Consider the following 24,567-nt stretch of genomic DNA (forward strand, 5'->3'; position numbering starts at 1 on the left):
CCTGGGGCTGGGGTGGTGAGAATGTGACTACTGTGGGTATGTGGTTTCTGTTTCTGTTGATGAAAATGTTCTGGAACTAGATAGTGGTGGTGGTTGCCTAACATAGTGAATGTAGCTAATGGTGCTGAGTTGTTCTGTATTTGCAGCCATTTCATTTATTTAGTTATTATTTTTATTTTTTGAGACAGTGTCGCTTTATTACCCAGGCTGGAGTGCAGTGGCCTGATCTCGGCTCATTGCAACCTCTGCCTCCAGTGTTCAAATGATTCTCCTGTTTAGCCTCCCTAGTAGCTAGGATTACTGGCATGCACTACCATTCCCAGCTAATTTTTGTATTTTTAGCAGAGACGAGGTTTCATCACGTTGTCCAGGCTGGTCTTGGACTCCTAGCCTCAAGTGATCTGCCAGGTTTGGCCTCCCAAAGTGCTGGGATTGCAGGCATGAGCCACTGCACCTGGCCTATTTGTAGACATTTTAAATGGCTTGTGCATAATAGAAGAGATTTCACTGCTTTTCAAAATAATCTTTTTATGATCAGGTGAAATGATGTCCTTTGGAGTGAATGACATATAGCAATTAAAAATGTGCATTAATACTGATTTGGGGCCAAACATGTAACTTAAGTGGTTAGACTTCCCAGTCTTAACTCTAGTCAAATCTCATAGACTATGAAGGCAGAATGGTCTTTCTTTTCTTTCTTTTCTTTTCTCTGTCTCTCTCTCTCTCTTTCCTCCCTTCCTCCCCTTCCTCCCCTTCCTTCCTTCCTTTTTTCTTTCTCTCTCTTTTTTTTTTTTTTTGAGACAGAGTCTCCGTCTGTTGCCCAGGCTGGAGTCAGTGGTACGATCTTGGCTCACTGCAATCTTCCCCTCCCAGGTTCAAGCGACTCTCCTGCCTCAGCCTCCTGAGTAGCTGGGACTATAGTCATGCACCACCATGCCTGGCTAATTTTTGTTATTTTTTAGTAGAGACTGGGTTTCACCATATTGACTAGGCTGGTCTCGAATTCCTGATCTCATGATCCTCCTGCCAAGGCATCCCAAAGTGCTGGGATTACAGGTGTTAGCCACTGTGCCCGGCCAATGCTGTATTTCAAGTCACAGGTGTGCAGTCGGGGTAGACATCAAAGTACACATTTTCAGAGTTAAGTGGAATTCAGTGAAATCAAATCCTGGCTTTTCTGATAACAGACGTGGAACTTCAGGGAAGTTACAGTAATCTCACAAGTGTTTCCTCCCTAGTGGAAAATGGAGATAGATAATATCTAATTGAAGGTGACATATGAATTGAATGAGTTCGTATATGAAAAGAGCTTAGCACTGGACTCAGCATATGGCAAATGTTAAGTAGGTCAGCGAGTTCTAAGACAAGGCTTATAAACATACTTTTTCTAATGTATCCTTTTATAAATTTTTGTGAGGAATTCACCTTCAGAGAGAAGAAAGTGCACTTACCTTGTTTGCCTTGGCAGGATTCTAATTGGAAGTGTGTCTTTTGGCATCCTGACTAGAGTCTCATGCAGAGATGGTAATTTTTTGATTAAATGAAGTCAGTAAAGTGGTCATCTCTCTATTTCTACAGTCCCTCAACCTCCATCACAGCTCTCCCCAAGTATTATGGTACCCTTTCTGCAGAAGAGGGCAGTTCTAGCTTTCAGGAATATTCTGCCAGCTCAATATGCATCTCCTTACTAATCTTATCAATAATAAGGTATTTGAAGGACAAAGAAAGAGAAGATTATTGCCTATTTGAAGTTTAAAAAGAAAGCCAGAAGAAAAAAAGAAAAAAGAACAAAAGATAAAGTAGATCTTGTTTCTTCAACCACACTCCAAATTACTGCTTTCCAACTGCTTCCAAGGACCCGAACTGTTCAGCCATGTGGGCTCCGCTCTCTCTGAAATCCAGCCAACGCATAAAGAAGCCGACAGAAAAACTCAAAGGAAATCATGACTTTTGCAAAACAAAAGACAAAGGGTGTACAAAGGATCATCATTCAAGTGGGAAACCTGCTTGATAGTCCCAGCTCAGCACAAGGCTTTCCACGTCTCCTTGACATTAATCAGCTGGATGTCAGCTGTGCTAAAGCAGTTTTGCCAAGGGGTGTGAAGAAAACAGTTAAGTGTAAAACTTATTCCTTGATCCTCAAGGAGCTTACAACAGCGTTGGAGAGATTAACCGTGTAACTGACACTCCAGGGCGGTCAATGAAACGTGACACATGTGTTGGCAGGGGCCTTGAAGGAGGGAGATTTCACAGCTGAGGATCACTTGGGGCTGGGGGCTAGTCAAGGAAGGCTTTCAGAGGTGGGGTGTAAGTGCGGGCAGGGCTTCAGGCGGGCGGGCAATCCAGGCGATCCTAGCCAAGGACTCAGGCACAGCACGTCCGTCCGGATGGCTCCCCCCGCGGACCCGCCTCGCCCATTCGGGCCACGGCGCGTGCGTACCCCAACGCTCGCGCTGGGCTCAAGGCCCGCGGGAAGCCGGCCAGGGCCGGAGAACACGGGACGCCGCGGGCCAAGGCGGGAAAAGGCTCGCGCATGCGCGGCTCTGCGTTCCGGGCTCCTGGTTGGGAAAACGGAGGTGGAGTTTCTCAGAGGGAACTTGACCCGTTAGCAGCCGCAGCCATGGCTGCGCGTTCGCCTCCCTCACCGCACCCTCCGCCCCCGGCGCGACAGTTGGGCCCCAGGTCCCCACGTGTTGGGCGGGGAGCTGAGGTACCCGCAGTGCGCAGCGAGGCCTCGGGTCTTGCCGGCGCAGCGCGGGAGGTGGTCGCAGACAAAAGTGATATCATCTGGCTAGGCCAAGAAGGGTCAGGGGGCCGGCAAGGGCCTAGGGGGGCAGCTCCGGCTCATGCTCCCCTCCTCAGCGCGCCCATGGCGTCCAGGGGGCTAGAGGGCATCTCGGTAGAGGAGGCGATGGTGACCCGGACGCAGCTGCTGGAGGAAGAGCTGAGCAGCCTAAAGGAGGAGTTGGCCCTGTGTCAGGTATCGAGGACTCGCCGCTGGCCTTTCCCCGTCACAGCGGACCGGGACCCTGGGGAGGCGCTCCCTTCTCCCTCTGCCAGCCCCGCCCGGCCACGCTCCCTCCCGGTTCCACACCCCGCTCCGCCCGGGGGTCTGGAGGGACGCGGTTGCGCCCCGCTCCCCGGGGCCGGTGCCCCTTTCTGAACAGCGGCCAGACAGGCTTCGCTTCGGAGCCCGGGTTTGGTTTTGGCCACTTGGATACCCTCAGCCGCATCCCCTCCCCTTTCCCCAAAGCCCAAGTTCTTGGTAACTGTAGCTGATGCCTGCCTGGGGCCCAGGCGTGGCGTGCAATCCACTAGGTGAAATGAACAGGAAAGTAAACACTTTGTTAAAGTAAAATCGGTTGTTGAAGGAGCATGTTTTTAAAATTTCAAACCCAAGCTTGCCTTTGTTTTTACCCAATTAAACGGAAGTTGTAAACACAGACCAGTCACGTTTAGAAAGTCTCCCAGCTGGGAACTTAACAACAGATAATAGTTGGTAGTTGTTTATTAACCAACTACAGTAAAAAATGCGATCCTTGAGTGAGAAATCCCATTTTCATGTCATCTTGCCAGTGAAAAGCATTGGCTAAATCAATTGCATTAGCATTACTTTCCTGTTTGCAGAGTTTTTTTTGTAAGTATGGACTTGATGTACTCATGTTCAAAGAGATTGAATTTTCCTTTAGTTTTGCATCCTTACTATCATCTCTTCTTTTACCAGAACCTTTAGATAGGGTTGGGAGATTGGATGTTGGGAACTCACTCAACAGTCCATCTTTAGGTCACTCTGTCTTCAAGGTAGAAACCAGTTAGGAACTGCTGAACACCAGAGTAACTTTGTGAACAGTATCATCAGTTTAATAAAACAATTCATGAAATTCATTCTCTTAGAGTTTGTTCTGTTGGATTTTTTTGCCCGTTTTATAGATCCTTGCTGACTGAGTGAAGGCTGTAAAAAATGGACCATCTTCAAATTGATTATGCCTTTGGTTAAACAAGGTTGGGACATTTTATGTGGTGCCCTCTTTTCATTTTTCCCATTTTTCTTTTCTTCGTTGGATAAGGAACAAAGAGATGAGTAAATGACGCCAATGAACTGAAGCATTTGTCATATGCAGACCTCACCCTTTGGCGAGTTTTAAGATGTGAACTCATGATAAAGGCCTTTAATAGTCTGAGTCCTAATCTAAGATATTTTTCACAATCTTTCCTCCTACCTCTGGCTCCCCACATAGTTAGGCCTTTAGCTGGCTAATGAGCTAAGATACTTCTTACGAGTGACTTAGTTAAGGAAGTCAGTCTGTTGGAAACAGCGCGGTGAAACTCTTCCCCCAAATATTTAAATTTTTTAAGACTGTAGCTCCAAACATGGTGCCACATTTTTACATGGAGCCAAATACAGAGATGCTTGTAATAGCCTAGAATGATGATTTCTTAGAATTTGTAATATTAATACTCTTATACAATTGTAGGGAGTATCCTGCACCATGAAATCTTAGTCAAATCAGACTCCTGCTCTTGGGGAAACTTGGGGAAAAATAGCAATTAAACTCCCAATTGTTTTGTAAAAAAGCATTTAGGTAATTAAATAATCACTTTCATAGCTTTTAAAATATATTATCCCACCTGTTTATTCAACTAGAAATCATAGTAATGAAGACTACGGAGTATTAAAATTGCTTAAAATTACAACTCAAAGTAAAATTCGTTTTGTATCTCAACCTAGTAAGTACACACACGCAAATACATGTGTTTTCAGAAAGAATACATACACTCACACTATGTCTGCTGATATTTTTTCAGTTCCATTCCTTTAAAAAATCCTGTCCAGATCTAAATTAATTTCAGAACCCAACAATGCTTGAAACATTCAGTTTGGGAAAACAAGCACTGCTAATTAGTCCATGGTCATAAGTAGTAGCTTCATTTAATTTGTTTTGCTTTCACATTCAACTTACGGGAATTCAATGATATGTGTTTGGTGAAGTTTGAGTAATTCCCCATACCATTCTACATAACTGGAATGCCTCAGAATAAGCGTGTAATAGAAAGCAATCAAATGTTTCTCTTAATATCAGCATCTCATCCCACTCTATGTGATTGTATTATCTAATTAAATTTCAAAAAATACAGCCCCTAGATTAGCAAGTGAACTATAAATAATGCTTATCTGAAGAAAAAGCGATTAATTTCAATGAGGGAAGAAAAGCTGTCTGTATTTGACTTACTGATTATAGTAGGTTAGCTTCCAAATGTAGCTTTTTCCTAAGGAATTTTTCAAGGGTGTTCCAAAGGGTAATTTTGCATCCATGACATTTATGCCCTATTTCACTAATTTAGAACCTAACTCAACTACACTTTTAATTTTGATTATATGCTTCAAGAATGCGTTCTGTTTGTGATAAAGGACGCTAGGGCATGTGTATGTGCACATTTATCACCTTTTATAGAGTCAGATGAGAAAAAGTGTTTTGTTTACCTAGAGTAATACTATGTTTATATAGTGTTTATAAAGGCTATTTTTTGGTATCAGGTAAAAATATTTACTAAACCTATAAGCCAGTTTTAGGAACAAAATTGTTTAGGGTATTTAAATGAAATATGAGATAAATTAGTTTCATTATTAAAGCTCATCAGCTTTAATGATGAAACTAACTTTTGAAGCAGGTGATGTTGGACTTATATATGATCAGAAAACTCAGCCAGTTATATGTTATGTTAGAAATTTAGGTGTGTTGAAACTTCTTTCACAAAAATAAATTTGATAACTTACTGTATAATTAATTCCTCCAGTTGTTTGTAGTTGTATTTTCCTTGGTGAGTCTTTTTGTGAAATTATATTTCATGCTAATAATTTACTAAGTGGCTACTTGGTGCCGTATTTTGTAAGTAAACTCTTGACATGGTTTGCCCTGAGCTCTGATGACCAAATTATTTGTTTAGATTTAGGAAACAGTTTCAAGTGTTTGTTCAGTTCATTACTCCAGCAGAGGTCAATTGAGGGCCTAATATATTGCCAACACTAAATTATTTCTCGTGAGACTAGGTACCCAATGAAATATAGCAATTTTGGGTGTCTGTGTTTGTGTGGATGGTATCTATTTCCATGCCAGTTGATGAAAGAGAAAACCAGTCCACCTCCAAGGAAATGTAGACCTAAGTCACCTAATATTTAGTCAGCTGTTTCATAGCCTGAGTTTAATATACTTTGTGAAAAGGAGTAGGAATCGTTATTATTATTTCATTATTATTTTGAGACAGATTTTTGCTCTGTCACCAGGCTGGAGTGCAGTGGCATGATCACAATCTCGGTTCACTGCAACCCCTGCCTCCCACGTTCAAGTGATTCCGCTGCCTCAGCCTCCCAAGTAGCTGGGACTGTAGGCACACGCCACCACACCTGGCTAATTTTTAGTATTTTAGTAGCCGCGGGATTTTGCCATGTTGGCCAGTATGGTCTCGATCTCCTGACCTCATGATCTGCCTGCTTTGGCATCCCAAAGTGCAGGGATTACAGGCATGAGCCACTGTACTCAGCCATTTTATTTTTTAATTTTTAAAAATTATTATTTAATTCTGTTTGGAAGTTCTATAGTGAGAATAAAGAATTTTATGATAGTACTTTGGGAGGCTGAGGCAGGCGGATCACCTGAAGTCAGGAGTTCAAGACTAGCTTTGCCAACATGGTGAAACCCTGTCTCTATTAAAATATAAAAATTAGCAGGGTGTGGTGGCATTCCCCTGTAATCCCCAGCTACTTGAGAGGCTGAGGCAGGAGAGTTGCTTGAACCTGGGAAGCAAATGTTGTAGTAAGCTGAGATCATGCCATTACACTCCAGCCTGGGTGACAGAGTGACACTGTATCTAAAAAAAAAAAATTATAATAAGTAATCTTAATAGGTTTTTATTTTTTGTTCTCATTTTATTTGTGACAGTCTCCCTCTGTTACCCACACTGTAGTACAAAGGTGTAATCATGGGTTATTGCATAGTTGACCTCCTGGGCTCAAAGAATCCACCCACCTCAGTCTCCAGAGTAGCTGGGACTACAGTTGTGTGCCACCATGCTACGCTGATTTTTCTATTTTTTATAGAGATGGGGTCTCTGTCTCCCTGTGTTGCCCAGGTTGGTCTCGAACTTCTGGACTTAAGCCATTCCTCCATCTCAGCCTTATAGGCATGAGCTACCGCATCTGGCCAAGGTTTTAATTTTTATTACTTAAAAAGAACATCTTTAAGCTCCTGAAGATAGGGAAAATATAAAGAGAATATGAATGATTGACAATAGTTTTCTTGTATTAATGTTTGGAACAGTTTGGAAACTAGCTCTGTGTTTTTTGTGGGGGGACTTTATTTTTGTATATGAAGGAGTTTTAGTAATTCTAGGTATAATCCAAATTGAACATAATATAGCATTTAATACAAAACTCATGAAACCATACATAACATAGTTCTGCAATCCATTTGTAGCATTTTATTATTCATGAAAGAATTTACTTCTTTTCACATCACCAACCTTACTGTACAACATGGAGGTATATTTAATAACAATAGGTTGTGTACTTGAAAATTACTAAGAGAATAGATTTTTAAGTGTTACCACAAAAAAATTGATGAGTGTATGAGGTAATGGTTATGTTTTTTTCTTTGTCTGAGACAGGGTCTTGGTCTGTCACTGAGGCTGTAGTGGAGTGGCACAATCATTGCTCTCTGTAGCCTTGATCTCCTGGACTCAGCAATCCTCCTACCCTCAGCCTCCTGAGTAGCTGGGACTACAGGCGCATTCCACTACAGCTAGCTAATATTTAAGTTTTTTGTAGCGATGGGGATCTCACTGTGTTGCTCAGGCTAGTCTCAAACTCCTGGACTCAAATGATCTCCCATTTTGGCCTGACAAAGTGCTGGGATTACAGATGTGACTCACTGTGCCAGCCCTAACGGTTATGTTAATTAGCTTGATTTAACCATTCTAAAATGTATACATAATCAAAACATTATGTTGTATGCCATAAGTATATGTAATCTGTCAATTAAAAATATTAAAAAAACAAAAATTCCAGAAGAAGAAATGGGTAAATACATTTCTAATCTTGAAATAGAGGAGGCTTTTCTAACTAGTACTTAAAATCCATAAGCCATAATGGAAAAGATGGATAAATTTGAGTATGTAAAATTAATAACTTTTTCAAAAAAATCATCATAAATAAGCAACAACAGACTGGGAAGAATATTTCTAATAGTGGGTAGACACAAGTCTAATTTTAAGATGTCCTTTAAGTTTCCAACAACGCTTATATTGGCAGAACTTAGTCACGTAACCCATAAGGCAAGAGAGGTTGTCTGTTAGTTGGGCAAAATTGTTTCTGTAACTAAAAAGAGAGGATGAATGATAGAGACAGAGAGAAGTTGAGATACCTGCCACACAAGTAAAACCAAATAACTGAACATACAGGATTATCAAATGTGTTATGAAAAAAAAGATTAAAATGGGAAAAGGGGTTGCTAGAGACTTGGGGGGATTTGGTGGCTGTTACAGTAGTCAGGGAAAAATTCACTTGAGATATTATTTAAGTAAAGACTTGAATAAAGTGAGGGAATAATCTGTATGAATATTTGACAGGTAATACCATATGTGCACAGGCCCTGGTTCAAGTAGAGCAAGAAGAGTTAGAAAGTCTGTGTGACTAAGGAAGAAAGTGACAGATGAGGTTGGGGTGGTGTATATAGGCCAGGTCGTGTGGAGTCTTGTAGCCTTGACACAGAGTTTGGATTAGTTTCCTAATGTGATGGAAACTCACTGGAGAGTTTTGAATTGTAAGGCTATGAGACCATGATAGAGAGCTGGGCAAGAGATGAAATTGACTTGGATAGAGTGATAGTGGTAGTAGTGAGAGTGGTCAGAATTTCCCTATAATGTAGATCTATAATGTAGATAAGGACAGTAGAGTTTATTGATGATTTGGATATGAAGTGTGAGGAGAAAAGAATAACCAAGATTGACTCCTAGGTTTTAGATCAACCTAATCCCTGGCCCGTGGGCCACATGCTGCCCAGGTTGGCTTTGAATGTGGCCTAACACAAATTCATAAACTTTCTTAAAACATTATGAGATTGTTTTTGCAACATTTTTTAGCTCATTAACTATTGTTAGTGTATTTTATATGTGGCCCAAGATAATTCTTCTAATGTGACCTAGGGTAGCCAAGAGATTGGACATCCCTGTTTTAGATCTTTGAATAAATGAATAGATGGTGGTATCAATTTCTAGGAGGGAGCAGGGCAGGTTTGTGAGAGAGTAAGGAACCAATAATTTTATTTTGGACAAGTTAAATTTAATATACTTATTAGGCTTTGAAGTGGAATTATTGAATATGCAATTGGAGATGTTAAGTCTGGACCTAAGAGTAGAGGAAATGGCTCTAGATAGAAATGTGGGAGTCTCAGTGTAGAGTTGGTATTTAAAAACATGGGCCTGATACGAGGTCACCTAGGGTAGTGGTTCACAACCCAGAGTGCACTGATTCACCTGAGGCACTTTTAAAACATACTGATGCTTGGATCTAACCTGAGGCCAATTAATCAGAATCTCTAATTCATTCCTGTTTTTTAAAAGCTCCCCAAAAGAGATTCCTGTCAGCCAGGGTTAATAACAACTAACCTAGGTAATAAGGACTGAAACTACCCATTGTCCTTTAGACTTGGTAATATAGAGGACCTTAGAAAATGATTTTAGCATAATGGTAGAGAGAAAAATCTTACTGGGAACCATTATAGAGTGAACAGGAGATAGGAGATGGACATAGTAATTGCCGACAAGTCTTCTTTTTTTTCTTGAAATGGAGTTCTCTTGTTGCCCAGGGTGGAGTGCAATGGCATCATGATCTTAGCAACCTTGCAGTGGTAACCTCCACCTCCTGGACTCAAGTGATTCTCCTGCCTCAGCCTTCCGAGTAGCTAGGATTACAGGCATACACCACTATGCCTGGCTATGTTTTGTATTTTTAGTAGAGATGGGATTTCACCATGTCGACCAGGCTGGTCTCAAACTCCTGACCTCAGGTGATCCTCTTGCCTCGGCCTCCCAAAGTACTGAGATTACAGGCATGAGCCACTGTGCCCGGCCCAGGCAACTCTTTGAAGAAGTTTTGCTAAAAGGGGAGCTGATAAATGGAGCAGCAGCTGGAGGGAAGTTAACTTTTAGACCAAATTTAATTAGATATTTAGCATTTCAACAGTTGCATCCCCAAATATCGGTGATAGAAATAGTAAAGGTGAATGTGGATTACCTGTGTAAAAATTTTTTAAAATAAAGCTTCCCCCATACTTAAAAAAAATCAATTGATGTAGTTATAGAACTAGGGGTCAACTAATTTATTTTTATTTTAAAATTTAATGTAGTATCTTCGCTATCACTACAAGGCAATGCATCTGAAGTCTCTTTTATTTCTTTAAGGCTGATAAAGAATTTGTATGGTCTTTGTGGAAACGGCTCCAGGTCACAAACCCAGATCTCACACAAGTGGTCAGTTTGGTTGTGGAAAGGTGAGCTCTCAAATTATTTTTTCGTGAGTATTTGGTGTGTTTAGTTTGTTTCTCTACATTATTAAAGTTAATACTTGTCATTAATTTTCCAAAGAGATTCATTTCATTTCTAAATAAATGTGGAGCCAAAAATTAAAATTGTTGGATTTATTATAAAGGGTGCCAGTTCACCAAATAAAGGTAGGCCCTGTTTCCTATTCATATTCTGACATATTTGGAGAGTGTGTTGCTACGAGATAAAACTAGGCCTTTAATACTCTGTGTGTGTGTGTGTGTGTGTGTGTGTGTGTGTGTGTGTGTGTGTGTCTTGAGCTGTTATAGCTCAACTTTAAACATTGGCAAAGTCCCTGTCGTTTGACTTTTTGCTCCATAGACTGCCTCTATAGGGAACTTACTAGATGTGACTCAGTTTTCCCTTAAGATAATTGCAGTATGCAGGTCATCTCCTGGGATGACCTTGCCAGTGTCGAGTAAGTGTTCTGGAATAGGTTGAGGGATTTTACTTAGCACTCCATATTACCCTGTAGGGGATGCCCAGTCATTTAATTGTAGATTATTGGGCCTCTCCTTGGTCATTAGAAACAGCGGAATGATGCTGGTTCTCCCTATCAAACATTTGCTATACAGTAGTCCCATGACACTTAACACAGCAATTAAAACACTTGCTTCCCTGTTACACGGATTTCATTATACCTCTTAAATGAGAAGCTAAGCATATGGATACCTTTTCCTTTTCTTTTTTTAAAAATTAAAATGATGATCATATAATCTGAATATCATTTTTTATTACTTGAACTATATTCACCTTTGTAGTCTCTAGTCCTGGGATCATTCCAGTGTTGTCTGGAATTTGACTTGTTAAAAATCTGTAATACATGCCTGAGTGTGTCTAATTTTACCATCTTTGGTTATTATGAACACTTAAAATAGTATAATCAGTTTGTTCTCATGTTGCTTGTATGTCTAATTCATCAATCATTTTTTTCCTCTAATGATCAGAATTTAGTCTTTTGTTGAAATACCCTTCTTACTTCCTCAACATTTCTGAGATGAAATGTGATAATTCTCAGACTCCCTGTTTTTTAAGTAGAATAAGCCTTCTAAAGAAGCCGTGGGACTTCAGTTGTCATTTCTGTGATTCATCTTTTATACTCCCCTCTTTTTCTTATTTTTTAAAACTTTCTAAACCTGTCTATAATTTTTACTTTCCTCTTGGTTAAACAGATATTAAATTATTGTTAGGTCATCTTCCTTATCCTTTCCAATATCTATTTTTCATATAATATACAAAGTATATATTCATATAACATACAATTTATAAATAAATGTACATGCTGCATATTAGAGATAGGTACTCAAAAGTCTTTTGTTGATAAGACGTATAATGAGAAATTTGGAGATTACTGCTTTATAACTATGAGTCAACATTTAGTGTACACAAGTCATACTTGGAGAATTTATTAAATGAAGATTTCTGGGACTTTCACCTGATATACTGAATCTCTAGGTGTGATCTAGGTTTAAAATAAAGTTTAAAATAATGTTTCCAGGTAATTTTGATGTCTGTAGGTTACATTGTGAGTTACTTTGGATTTTGAGTTTAATTTTGAAATTGGAAACTGTAAGTGGCATTTAGAATTTTACGACTATATAGATATTTCCAAGAGAACCATGTAGTATGTTCACATCCATTGAGAAGTGCAAATGATATGCCAAGTATTCAACCTATGTCTGTTAAAAATAATATTCTAAATATCAAGGTCAAATAGATACCTTTCTATATAGTCCATGAGTTATCCAAATTATGATCCATTGAGATCTGTTTAATTTTTAAACCATGGACTTCCTGGACAGCATTTCCCCCTTGGAATTTCTCATTGCCCTTCTCTTTACTTTTTCTTATAAAGAATGTCTATGTTCATTGTCCTTCTCTTTACTTTTTCTTATAAAGAACGTCTGCGTTCTTTGTCAGACGTTTGTATACTAGGCTGAGGACATTTTCCTTGTTCTCTTTGGCTTATGGTATGGCTTTGGACAAATGACTTTCTAAACCTACTCACAGTTGTCATCGTAGGTTTTCTTTTCGTTGTACAGCTGAACTTACTCCACAGTTTCTAGGAAGCCAAAACGTCCTTTTCTTTTTTGTCAGATTATTTTTTCAAGTATTTGTTTTCTTAGAAAGGATGGTACATTTTCTGACTCCTATATGACTGAAAATATCTTTCTCTTGCCCTATGCTTAGCTGGCACTTCAGCTGGACATAATTTATGTCCATGTAGTTTGCCTTGGATTTTTGAAAGCATGCTTCTGTTATCTGATTCTAGCATATAATAATGCTACCAAAGAGCCCATCAGTGTGATTCTTGTTTCTTCCTAGATACTTGCTTGAAGTGTGTAGGATTTTCTCTTTAGATGCACTGTTATTATAAAATCTCAACATCGTCTGTTTATTTGGATCCTTTGAAAATTTATCTTTCTCAGCCTTTGGTGGGCCTTTCCATCTGAAAACTTTCTTTTGATTGAGAAAATGCTCTCATATTTTTTCTTCATTGTGTTATTTGTTTTAGCACTCTGTTAAAAGTTGGATCTTATGGATTTAACCTTCTTTTCTCTTTCTCTGTTTTCTCATGTTTTCCATCTTTTTATCTTTCGTTGTAACTCCTGAATGGCCTTCCTAATTTTTGTTGCTTCAATAAGTGGAATTCTTCTGTTTGTTCTATGCTATGATCTGAATGTTGATGTCCCCCCAAAATTCATATGTTGGCCCCTAATACCTAATGTGATAATATTAAGAGATGAGACCTTTTGGAAGTGATTACATCATGAGGGCTCTGCCTTCATTAGTGGGATTAGTGCCCTTATAAAGGGGTTTAAGGAACCTCCCTCTTCTTCTGCCATGTGAGGATACAGATGGTGTTATCTATAAGGAACAGACCCCTCACCAGACACCAAATCTGCTGGTGCCTTGATCTTGGACTTTTCAGCCTCCAGAACTGTGAGCAATACATTTCTGTTGTTTATGAATTACCCAATCTAAGGTATTTTGTTATAGTAGCCCAAATGGATGAATATTCTCTCATTTTTTGAATTTTTAAATTTTAGAAATCAAGTTTTTACTTCTAAGAAATTACTTGATTTTTCCTTTTTCAAAACAGCTTCCTTTAATAGAATAACTTTTTAATCTTTCTGATTATAATTTTTAAGTTATTTTCTATTTCTTGAATTATCTTTGTTGTCTGTCGGGTAACTTGTTTGTTCTTCCTAGTCTTTCTCTTTTCTAAATTAAAAAAAATTTTCTCACCTTTCTCTTTGATGCTGTTGATTTTTTTCAAATGTATGATGAACCTTCACTGCATTGCTTTATATAGGTATATTGCTCACATGAGTTTGCTTTGTTTTTTTTGTATATCTGTTTACCAGAAGGTTTCTCCTTTGAATGTACGGATTGCCTATGGGCTTTTTGTAAGGCCTAGGGAGAGGCCTATTCACAGGCTTTCCTGAAAAGTATGTAGTAGATAGACTTCATTGTAGTGAATGAGAGTTAGGCCCTTTAAGTCAGGCCCTTTTCTAATTCTGTTGCTTTCCCAACATTCAGAGTAGGGATCTTTGCCAGGAAAGTGGTTGTTTTGAAAGTATTTTTGGGCATTTGATACAGGCAAATGCTGCAGGTAGCTGTTCTGAACATGGATGAGTGGGAGGCTCAGCTTTTTTGGTAAATGGTTTCTTAATTGTCTTGATTTCTGTGGGCTTCTGTTGTCTGTACTTACTAATTGGGTACTTACAGCCTTTCTGGGGCCTTTTCCACGAAAAACGACATCTTCTTCTGTAGACTTCTATTTAGGTTTTGGATTAATTTTTTCCGTTGGTTTATTTGTCTCTATGAGTCTATGCTTCTGTTTTTAAGATATTTGTCAAATTTATAGTTCATTTACGGCTGCTTCTCTTGTTTCCCATGCTGATAAGGATTTATTTAACGTGGTATGACTTGGGGTTGTCAGTGTTGTGTTGTTAGTTTGTCATCTCAGAAAGAAGTATATCATTTTTAGGGTTACAGTGTATTCTATGATTTAGATATAACATATTTATATTTAACCACTGTAATTTTATTGTATGTTAGGGTTATTTTTAAAAGTAGCATAATAATGCTGTGATGAATGGCTTTTTGGATAAAGTTTTGCCTGTATCATTGGTTTCAACCAGTTGTGCTACTGACCTAATGAACAGAGGCTGAGATTGCTAAACATCCTGAAATGAAAAGAATAATCTTTGCCTAATTAAAGAATTATACTACTGTACTCTATGTGTTTCGTGTATATGCTTTACTTTTTATTGTGGAAAAATTTTAATTAGATGCAGAGAGAATACATTATTCAATGCTCGTGTATGTATATCCATCACTCACGTTGAACAATTATCAACACATGGCCTATCTCATTTCATCTATAAACCTCTCTTTCCTTCTACTACTAATGTATTTTGAAGCAAATCCTAGATATCATGCTATTTTATGTCCAATTACTTTAGTGTTTACAGACAATTCTAGTTAACAGTAATGTTCTATATGGTCACTATAAATACTTAACTAGCTAACACTGATCTATTGCTTTTAGAGGAAATAAGGGGTCAGGTTCCTGTGAGCCTCTGGTCACAACAATTTTGTTAACTGATCAACATGTAGCCTCATTTTATGTGTGTTTCTGTTTAAAGATACTTCAGATATTGTTGATTCATTGACATTGAACTTATGGCCAACAACGCTATAACTCATGGCCTGAACAAAGCTTATTTAACACACTGTTTTCTCTTTAAGACATGTCACAACCTTCTTACAAGTTAGGAACACTAGCCAACACTTCAGCACTATGCTTGATGATCATTTGAAGGAGTGAAGTCATCAAAACCAGTACCAAAATGTGTGTGACAAATGTGGTAAGGACATTTGTGTTTATAGTATAAGAGCTGAAGCAGAGTATCACCTTGTTTGACATCAGTTGGAAACATGTAGGTTGTGTGGCTCAAATTTTTTGCCACTTTGTGTGTGCCTGCAAATGACTACAGTAGTGCCCCAATTATTGAGTTTCATGTTAACAAATAAATTTTATTGAGGAAGCCAGTTTACAAATTCTGAATCCATGAATAAGGACTAACTATCTCTAAAAGATAAGGGGTCTTTTAACAAAACCATGATATCATCATCATACTTGGAATTCTAGAATCATTCCCTATTATAATTAAGTATCCAGTTTGTTTTCACAGTTCTTGGATTGTCTAGTACCTTTTTAAAAAAAAAAGTTGGCTTGTTCCTAGGGGGATCAAATATGCATAGTCTACCTGCTAAATATATGTGTTCATTTTTTTCCTCTTCTGCCTTTCTCTTGGTCTTTTTTTTTTCTTTGCAGTGTATTTTTGTAATAACTTGGGTTTTTTATTCTGTAGAGTTTCCCCAAATCTTAGTACTCTGTACACTGTAGTTGCCATAAGCTTGCAATTAGAAATAGAAGCTTATTCAAATTCATTTTTGATATTTTGGCAAAAATAATCTTTTTAGATGTTAGATTTACAAGGCTTACTATGGAGATATTATAGCTTCAGTTCCAGAACACTGTAATAAAGCAAATATTACAATAAAGCAAATCATCCAAATTTTTTAGTTTCCCAGTGCATATAAAAGTTATATTCAGGCTGGGCACAGTGGCTAATGCCTGTAATCCCAGCACTTTGGGAGGCCAAGGTGGGCAGATCACGAAATCAGGAGATTGAGACCATCCTGGCCAACGTGGTGAAACCCCATCTCTAGTAAATATACAAAAATAAGCTTGGTGTGGTGGTGCATGCCTGTAATCCCAGCTACTTGGGAGGCTGAGGCAGGAGAATCACTTGACTCTGGGAGACAGAGATTGCAGTGAGCTAAGATAGTGCCACTGCACTCCAGCTTGGCAACAGAGTGAGACTTAATCTAAAAAAAAAAGTTATACTCAGAATGATTTATAATTCAAATAATAAAATAGAATTGAAAGCACTGTATATTAACTAGCCTATGGACTTAATCCTTTAGGAAGCAATGTAATTGTGTAAAGCAGCAATTAATGTTGCCAGGTACAAAGTTGTATTTAAATTTGTAATTATGTAGAACTGATATCACACTACATGGAAAGATACTGGAGGCTGAAGTGGATACTACAACAAATAATATTAGGAATAACACTGCCTACTCTCTGTTCGACAGAAAATAAAGAAGGGAATGAGAATGCAACAAAACATATTGGGTTGAGTGTTAGCATTGCTCATTGAGCAACTTCAGCCAGCATGTTTTGAGAAGGCTGTTTTTCTGACACTGTTTGGCTTGAATCCTAGTGCTTTAGTTAGTGTCATGACTTACCTTGTTTCAAAACTATAGCTTAATATATTTGCTGATAACAATAAAAATGTACCAAATATTAGTAATGATTTATCTTTTTTCATTAGAGAGGTTTCAGGATTATCCTTTGCTAATGCCATTAGTTTTTACTAAAATTTCATGTACTTTCCTGAGTGAGAAGTTATTTAAAGAATGATAAGATTGGCCAGGCGCGGTGTCTCACACCTGTAATCCTAGCACTTTGGGAGGCCGAGGTGGGTAGATCACCTGAGGTCAGGAGTTCAAGACCAGCCTGGCCATCATGGTGAAACCCCATCTTTAAAAAAAAAAAAAAAGAATGATAAGATTGAAGCACGGTGAAGGTAGAGAAAAAGGGGTGGTGGGGTAAAAGGAGGAAAGAAGAGAAAAGAGCATTTCCCCAATGTGAAAGGTAATTTTAAGTATTGATTTGACTGGGCCATGGGATGCCCAGATATTTGGATAAACATTAGTTTTGGATGTGTCTGCGGCAGTGATTCTGGAAGAACTTGGCATTTAAATTGATGAACTGAGTAAAGTGGACTTCCTTCTCCAATATGGGTGGTCTTCTTCCAGTCATTTGAGGCCAAAAGAGAACATAAAGGCTGAGGAAAGTCTGCTACAATGATAATTGTCTTTGCCAAGCATGTCAGACATGTTTGTCATATTTTTTACTAGGTAGTTACATGTGAATAAGTTTAAGAAAATGATTGCTTATCAGTAATACATAAATTCAGATTCAGGAAGGATGGTCATGCAAAGTAACCACAGGTTGTCCACATGGGTAGCCGAGATAGTGACACTTTTGCTTTCTGAGGGATCAAAACAAACTGTTTTATGCACACAATTATTAAGTATTGATTAAAACTATCTTCAGGCTATGTATGTAAGATATATGTTAAACATAAATCAGTTTTGCCTTTAGGCCTGGTTCCCATTCCCAAGATACCTCATTTATGTATATGAAAATATTCTGAAATCCAAAATTTGAAACACTTCTGGTTCCAACCATTTCAGTTATTTAAAGAATGAGAAGATTGAAGCATGGTGAAGGTAGAGAAAGGGGTGGGTTAAGAGGAGGAAAAAAGAGAAAAGAGCATTTCCCCAATGTGAAAGTTAATTTTTAAGTATTGATTTGACTGGGCTTTTTCATTTTCTTTACTTGTTACAGGTTGATTCAGATTTTCTATTTTTTCTTGAGTCGGTTTTGGTAGTTTGTGTCTTTCTAAGAATTTTTACATTTCTTCTAGGATATCTGATTTGCTGGGTATAGTTATTCATGGTATTCCTTAAATTGTTTTTTTTTAAGATTGGTAGTAATATCCCCTTTTTATTTTGATAATTTTAGGCTTCTGTTTATCGTGATCACTCTAGCTAAAGGTTTGTCAATTTTGTTGATCTTTTTGAAGAATCAGCTTTTGGCTGTATTTTTTTTCTTCTGTTTTTCTTTTCTCCATTTTATTAATTTCTCCTCTAATTTTTATTATTTCCCTCATTCTGCTTGCTTTAGGTTTAGTTTGCTTTTATTTTTCCAGTGTTGTTGACTTGAGACTGTTCTACTTTCTTGATATAGGCATTTATGGCTATACCCTTCCATCTTAGCACTGCTTTAGCTACATTTAATACGTTTTTATACTTTGTATTTTTATTTTCACTAATCTCAGCGTGATGTCCTCTTTGACCTGTTGCTTAGAGCGTGTTGTTTAATTTCTGCATATTTGTGAGTTTCTGAGCTTTCCAATTTTGATTTTGATTTTTGATTTTTGATTTTGTTCCATTGCATTCAAATTTATTGAGATTTGTTTTATGGTTGAGCATATGGTCTATTCTGACTAGAACCTCTAAGCTTGAACTTCTCTACATTGTGTTGTAAATGAAGTCAGTTTCTTTGGGAAGAAATTAGGCCTTGTTTGACATAATGCTTTTCCTTTCAAGGTAATCTCTGAGTCAGGCCTATGGAGCTGAGGATGTGAACAACATTATGCTTCTCTTTGAGTGACCCCCTACTCTAGGAGCCGATAGCTTAGTGGAAGGGAGGCCACAGGCTAAGATTCTCTTGGCTTGCCTCTCCTGGCATGAAACCCTTGCATCACAAGCTGGGATCTCAATATGCTACACCCAAAGTAGAATCTATATTCCATAATTTGGAGCTGGGCAGAAGAAAGGAGTCCCCACCACTCAATTGCACTTGGATTGGTCTTAGCCTCAGCACCAATTAGCTGGGGGCAGGATGAGAATTGCTCATATCTTCTTCTTCCTGGGAAAAAGACCCTCCAGCTGGGAACAGGAGGAAGAGGGAGCCCTATGTTCTTGGCTGCAGCTGTCTTGAATGGAGTCACCATGCTGAGCTGGAAAGGTGGAAGGAGGGAGTGGTTTTGGTTTAGACACCACAAACATTGACTTTCATACTTACTTACAGATTTTCTTGGATAGATGTTTCTTCATTTGCTGTTTAATCTTAGGACCATTTTTAGAGGCTTTAAGTGGTTGTTGTTAATCATTTTCGCCAATTTCACTGGAGAGTGGGTCAGAAGAGCTCTTCAATCATCATCTCTCAATGTTTGTTGTTTTAAACTGTTAAATTTTGGAGTAATTTGTTATACTTTAGTAGATAAATACTGGATCAAAAGATACAGTGGCAATTGTGATAGAGATTATGAAATCACTGACTTTAGGAGTTGTATCAACTTATACTTTCACCAGAAAATACAAGAAGGTGCTTATTTTTCCTGCATTCCTGGCTATCATATTGTTTTTAAGCTTTTGTATTTTTTCTTACCTAAAATGTAAAAAATGGTATCCTGAATAGTTTTTACTTGTATTTCTCTTACTATTTGTAGGTGAAGTCTAAGAGCCATTTTATATCATTTTCTGTGGGGTTTTTCTTTTATCTCTCTTTCTATATCCATTGTTGTGGCATTTCTAATTCATGTCCTGTGGTGCCCTTCAAACTCACTATATTATGTAAAGAACTTATTGGCTTCTCCTTTGAGTTATTTTACTACCTAACTTTCTCACTATCACAGGCATGCTGTTTTCTTCCTTTTCTTTAAATTTCACATCTTGAGGGTAATCTTTGATACCTTTTGGACTCTTTGAACAGAAAATCAATTCCCAAGTTCAGTCACTTCCTCTTTTACAGTGTCACTCAAATTTAGTAATTCCTCTGTGTCCTTAACTTCCAAATCCTCTATCTTGGTTCTTAGTAGCTCAGCTCTGAACATCTTATTGATTTCTTTTCGAAACATCAGTTCTGTTTTACATCTTTACTTTGAGACAAAGGAAGATATAAGACACCAAAGAAAATAATTTGTAAAATTTAGGTTAAAGGTAGCCAATGAAAATTCTAGGACTTTCTTAATGGGTATCTAGAGGAAGCTTATAACCTTTAAGCTTGGATGCCTAGGGGATATTTCATCTTGCAAAGAAACCCAGCTGTGAGATTTAGACATGCATGGCCATCATTAAAACAGATCTCTCCACCACATTTACCCATTCATCAAGTATCAATTCAATGTCATCTGATTGTCGGACACTCTGCTGAAAGTTAGAGAAAGAGATAACTCTGCATTTAGCTATTAAAGAATATTGTTTAATAGGAAAGATATTTGTAGACAGAGGCAATTTATAAGAAGAATTTAATAAATACTATAATAAGGATATTCATATAAATGTAATTATTTGATCTCTGGAAAAAGTTTAAAAAGTTCTCACTCTCACTAATTCTATTTTAAGTAATTAGAAGTTTATGTTATTGAAAATCAAATTTTTATTTCCCTAGTAGAATAACATCATACTAGAAAATATTTTTATAATATTATTTTATTGTAAATTTGTAGAAAATGTTGTTTTCTATGATAGATATTTACGTATACCTGTCACTTTATGAATTTATTGTAAATTACTACTGGAAAAAGAACATTTTGAATATATCACTTGTTTATTATCTCTACAAATTGAATTTCCTTGCTACTATGTATGATCTCTCACTTTAGATTATTGGTATCAAAAGAGTACAACCACTGTATTTTATCTTTAAATGCATAAAAAAAAACATAATCTCAGGAGGCAGGTGTAATAAACATTGATGAAATAGTAACATAGAGTTTCATAGAAATATTAATACATTAGGAGCCATAGAGCTTGAATTGTTCAACTTTTCTTTGGATTACTACAAATATGTGCCATTGTCTTTGCCTAAGACACAAATTTTATCTTGGCTTTAAAAATTAATAATACATTATGTTTTCCATAAAGAACTTTATTTTGAGTTTGGAGTAAAGTAACAGCAACTGCTATTATTTTGCATGCTAAAATTATATGGTGAATAATTTTGTAGGCTTATCCAACAAATGTGCTGTCCTGCATTTTGTGTAGCCCTACTTTAAGGTACTATAGCTTGTGATCCACCTACTGTTCACAAATAATCTCAGGAAATAAATTATCGTGTGTCTTTGCTGCTACAGATCTATCCAGAGTTGGGTTATTAGTCTGTTTCCTCCAGTCCTTTTTAATTCTTTACATTTGCTTCTATGGTTAATCTTTTTTGTGTTACTTTCTGTTTTTTCTCTTCTATAAATAGTTACTTGACATGTGTTTGTCTTAGGGCAGTGATCTCAGTGTGGTCGGTCTGAAGACATGTGCTAGTAAGCAAACAGTAAGGAGAATGTGCCAGAATGTATATCAACCTTGTGGTCTCTTCACTGCTAACGTTTTAGTACTTGTCTTGCTTTCTTTTATGGCCAACTAGTAGCAACCAGTTCACAGTACTGCAGTTTGAATAGCACTATCGTAAGAACAGCAGGGGAAAAACTTAAACTGCTTTAAGTTTCTATATTTCGTTACACACCACTTTCACTAGAGATACACTAAGCTTTGTTGGTAGAAAAGAATACAGTATGAAGAAAACAGGAATAGTGGTCTTCAGGGAATCACCAAAAGCTCTTGAGGCCCTCATTAAACATATAGATGGTGTAATTAAATCTTTTTCCATCTGGATGTTTCCCTGAGTTGTTGCATTTACTTTACTTTTATTGCACATGAGGATGAATGGAGGGAGGTGGTTTGGTGGGCTGGAGGGTGCAGACTATGGGGCATAGAACAGTTACCATAAAGTCAGTCAATGGAAACATTTCTAACTGGGCAGGGTAAAGATATTTTTCATTTTGGTTTCAATGGATGTAATGACTTCTCACACTAATTACTGATTTGATATTAGATTGGAGAATATTAAATATACTTTTAGGTAGATTTCTGGTTTTGATGATGTATTAATCTGTTCTCACACTGCTAATAAAGATATACCTGAGACTGAGTAATTTATAAAGAAAAAGAGGTATAATTGACTCACAATTCCACATGGCTGGGAAGACCTCACAATCATGGCAGAAGGTGAATGAAGAGCAGAATCACATTTTACATGGTGGCAGACAAGAGAGGATGTGCATTGGACCTCACCTTCATAAAACCATCAGATCTTGTGAGACATACTCACTATCATAAGAATGGCAGGTGAAAAACTTGTCCTTATGATTCAGTTACCTCCCACTTTGTCACTCCCACCACATGTGGGAATTATGGGAGCTACAACTGAAGATGAGATTTGGGTGGGGACACAGCCAAACCATATCAAATGATATATGGAAGTACTAACCCATTATTTTATTGTCATGATAATTAAGCTCTCTTCCCCCCATTTTTAGCAATTATTTTAGAAATAAGTTGTGTACCATCAAAACAAAAAATATACCAAAAAAGAGAATAAGCTGGGATTGAGGAAATGTGAGATCCAACACATGAATAATATAAAGATATTCCAAAGTGAAGATAAATGAAGTCTGAGAAGACCTGATAGCGGTAATTCAGAATGAAGCAGGAATACAACAGTTCTTTAAGAAGGATGGCTTTATGAAAAAATTGGCACTGACAGATTGTAATGTTTTTGAGACAGATGTTTCATACTTTGAGAATTCTAGAACTATGTCCCCAAATTTAAGAAATAATGTAAGTAATATATGACCTAATGAATACATTTATGGGTGGTATTTGGGACTGCTTTTTTGGTTGTTGTTGTTTTTTGGTTATATCTTAATAATTATGTATAAGTTGAAAAATAATCTGTAACTTGGATGAAACTAATAATTAAATAAAAATATGTGACTATTCATGCTGATTCTGTATGGGATCTTTGATTAATTTGAAAGTTGCATGTAAGTTAGCTTAGCAGATTTTTAGGCCATTATTATTTTGAAACTCTTAAGTTTGCTTGTTGAATAAATGTCCTGTATAGCAATATTTATTAACTACAGGTATCTGTTTGTTTTGTTATACTTTATATACCATTTATGATAAAGACCTTTTTTTCTTTTTCCAGTTTTGGTTTATTTGAAACCACAGATGGGTCTGTTGAATAAGGGTTATGAATAAGAGTGGAGTATAGTAGAGTAGGGTGATGAATTGTGGTTTTGTGTTGGTTGTAGTGAAGGTGATAGTTTTACCAAAAGACTAGGTCAGCAACAAATTACAGGGGCAGGCAGGAGTTATGGAAGGTTTGTTCATTGCCGTAGTATGGCATGCATTTTTTTTTTTTTTAACCTTTGAGTAGATTTAGAGTCCTTTTATTTTAAGTGACCATATCTTGCTTTGTCACCCAGCATGGAGTACAGTGGTGTGATCATAGCTCACTGCAGCCTCAAATTCCTGGGCTCAAGTGATTCTTCTGCCTCAGCCTCCCAAGTAGCTAGGACTATAGGTGTGTCCCTAACATGCTTGGCTAATTTAAAAACATTGTGTACATGTAGGGTCTTGCTGTTATGCCAGGCTGGTCTTGAATACCTGCATTCGAGCATTCTCTTGTCTCAGCCTTACAAAGCACTAGGGTTACAGGTCTCAGTCACCACACTCAGTTTTAGAATCTCAAGTAATCCTAAACCTGATAGAACATAATGACAGCTTTGTGAATATTTGGGGTCTCTTTTGATTGCTCCAGATATCCCTGGTACATTATTTTGAATTGTTGAATATGGTTCTCATTCTGGTTCTATAAATTGAAATAAAATATAAACGAGATTATAAAATCATGGACAAGACCAATTTCAAGGAGTTTTTCCTGCTTTTTTTTTTTTTCTAGTTTTGTGATTTCAGCTCTTATGATTAAGTTTAATCCATTTTGAGTTGATTTTTGTGTATGGTATAAGATAAGGTTCCAATTTTATTCTTCCACATGTAACTATCTAGTTTTCTTGGTACCATTTGTTGAAGAGATTTTCCTTTGCACATTGTGTATTCTTGACACCTTTGTTGAAAACTAGTTGTCCATTTATGTATGGGTTTATTTCAGGGTTCTCTATTCTGTTCAACTGGTGTGTTTATCTGTGTTTATGCCAGTGTGCTGTTTTGATTATTATAGCTTTGTAACCTGGTTTGAAATCAGAAAGTGTGATGCTTCAGCTTTGTTCTTCTTGCTTAAGATTGCTTTAGCTATTCACAATCTTTTGTGGTTCCATATGAATTTTATGACCTTTTTTTCCTTTCTGTGAAAAATGCCATTAGAATTTTGATAGGGATTGCATTGCGTCTGTAGATTGCTTTGGGTAATATGAATATTTTAGCAATAACCATCCTTCTAATTCATGAGCTGTTTTTCCA

General features: G+C 37.3%; 1 protein-coding gene across 14 annotated transcripts in view; it reads left to right on the top strand.

Moving 5' to 3' along the window:
* The first annotated feature begins 2,587 nt into the window (after positions 1-2,587).
* The window catches only part of CNTLN (centlein), a 314,849-nt gene continuing 292,869 nt past the window's right edge, over positions 2,588-24,567 (top strand). For all 14 annotated transcript variants that reach the window (XR_012516586.1, XR_012516587.1, XR_012516588.1 and 11 more), the window contains exons 1-2: positions 2,588-2,980; positions 10,456-10,544. Coding sequence is in view for 11 of the 14 variants with exons in the window: in XM_010338733.3 (XP_010337035.2) it covers positions 2,621-2,980; positions 10,456-10,544 (449 nt within the window). In the remaining 3 variants the exon portion in view is untranslated. The remainder of the gene's footprint in view (positions 2,981-10,455; positions 10,545-24,567) is intronic.

The sequence above is a fragment of the Saimiri boliviensis genome, chromosome 2 (genome assembly GCF_048565385.1).
Source record: "Saimiri boliviensis isolate mSaiBol1 chromosome 2, mSaiBol1.pri, whole genome shotgun sequence".
NCBI lineage: Eukaryota > Metazoa > Chordata > Mammalia > Primates > Cebidae > Saimiri > Saimiri boliviensis.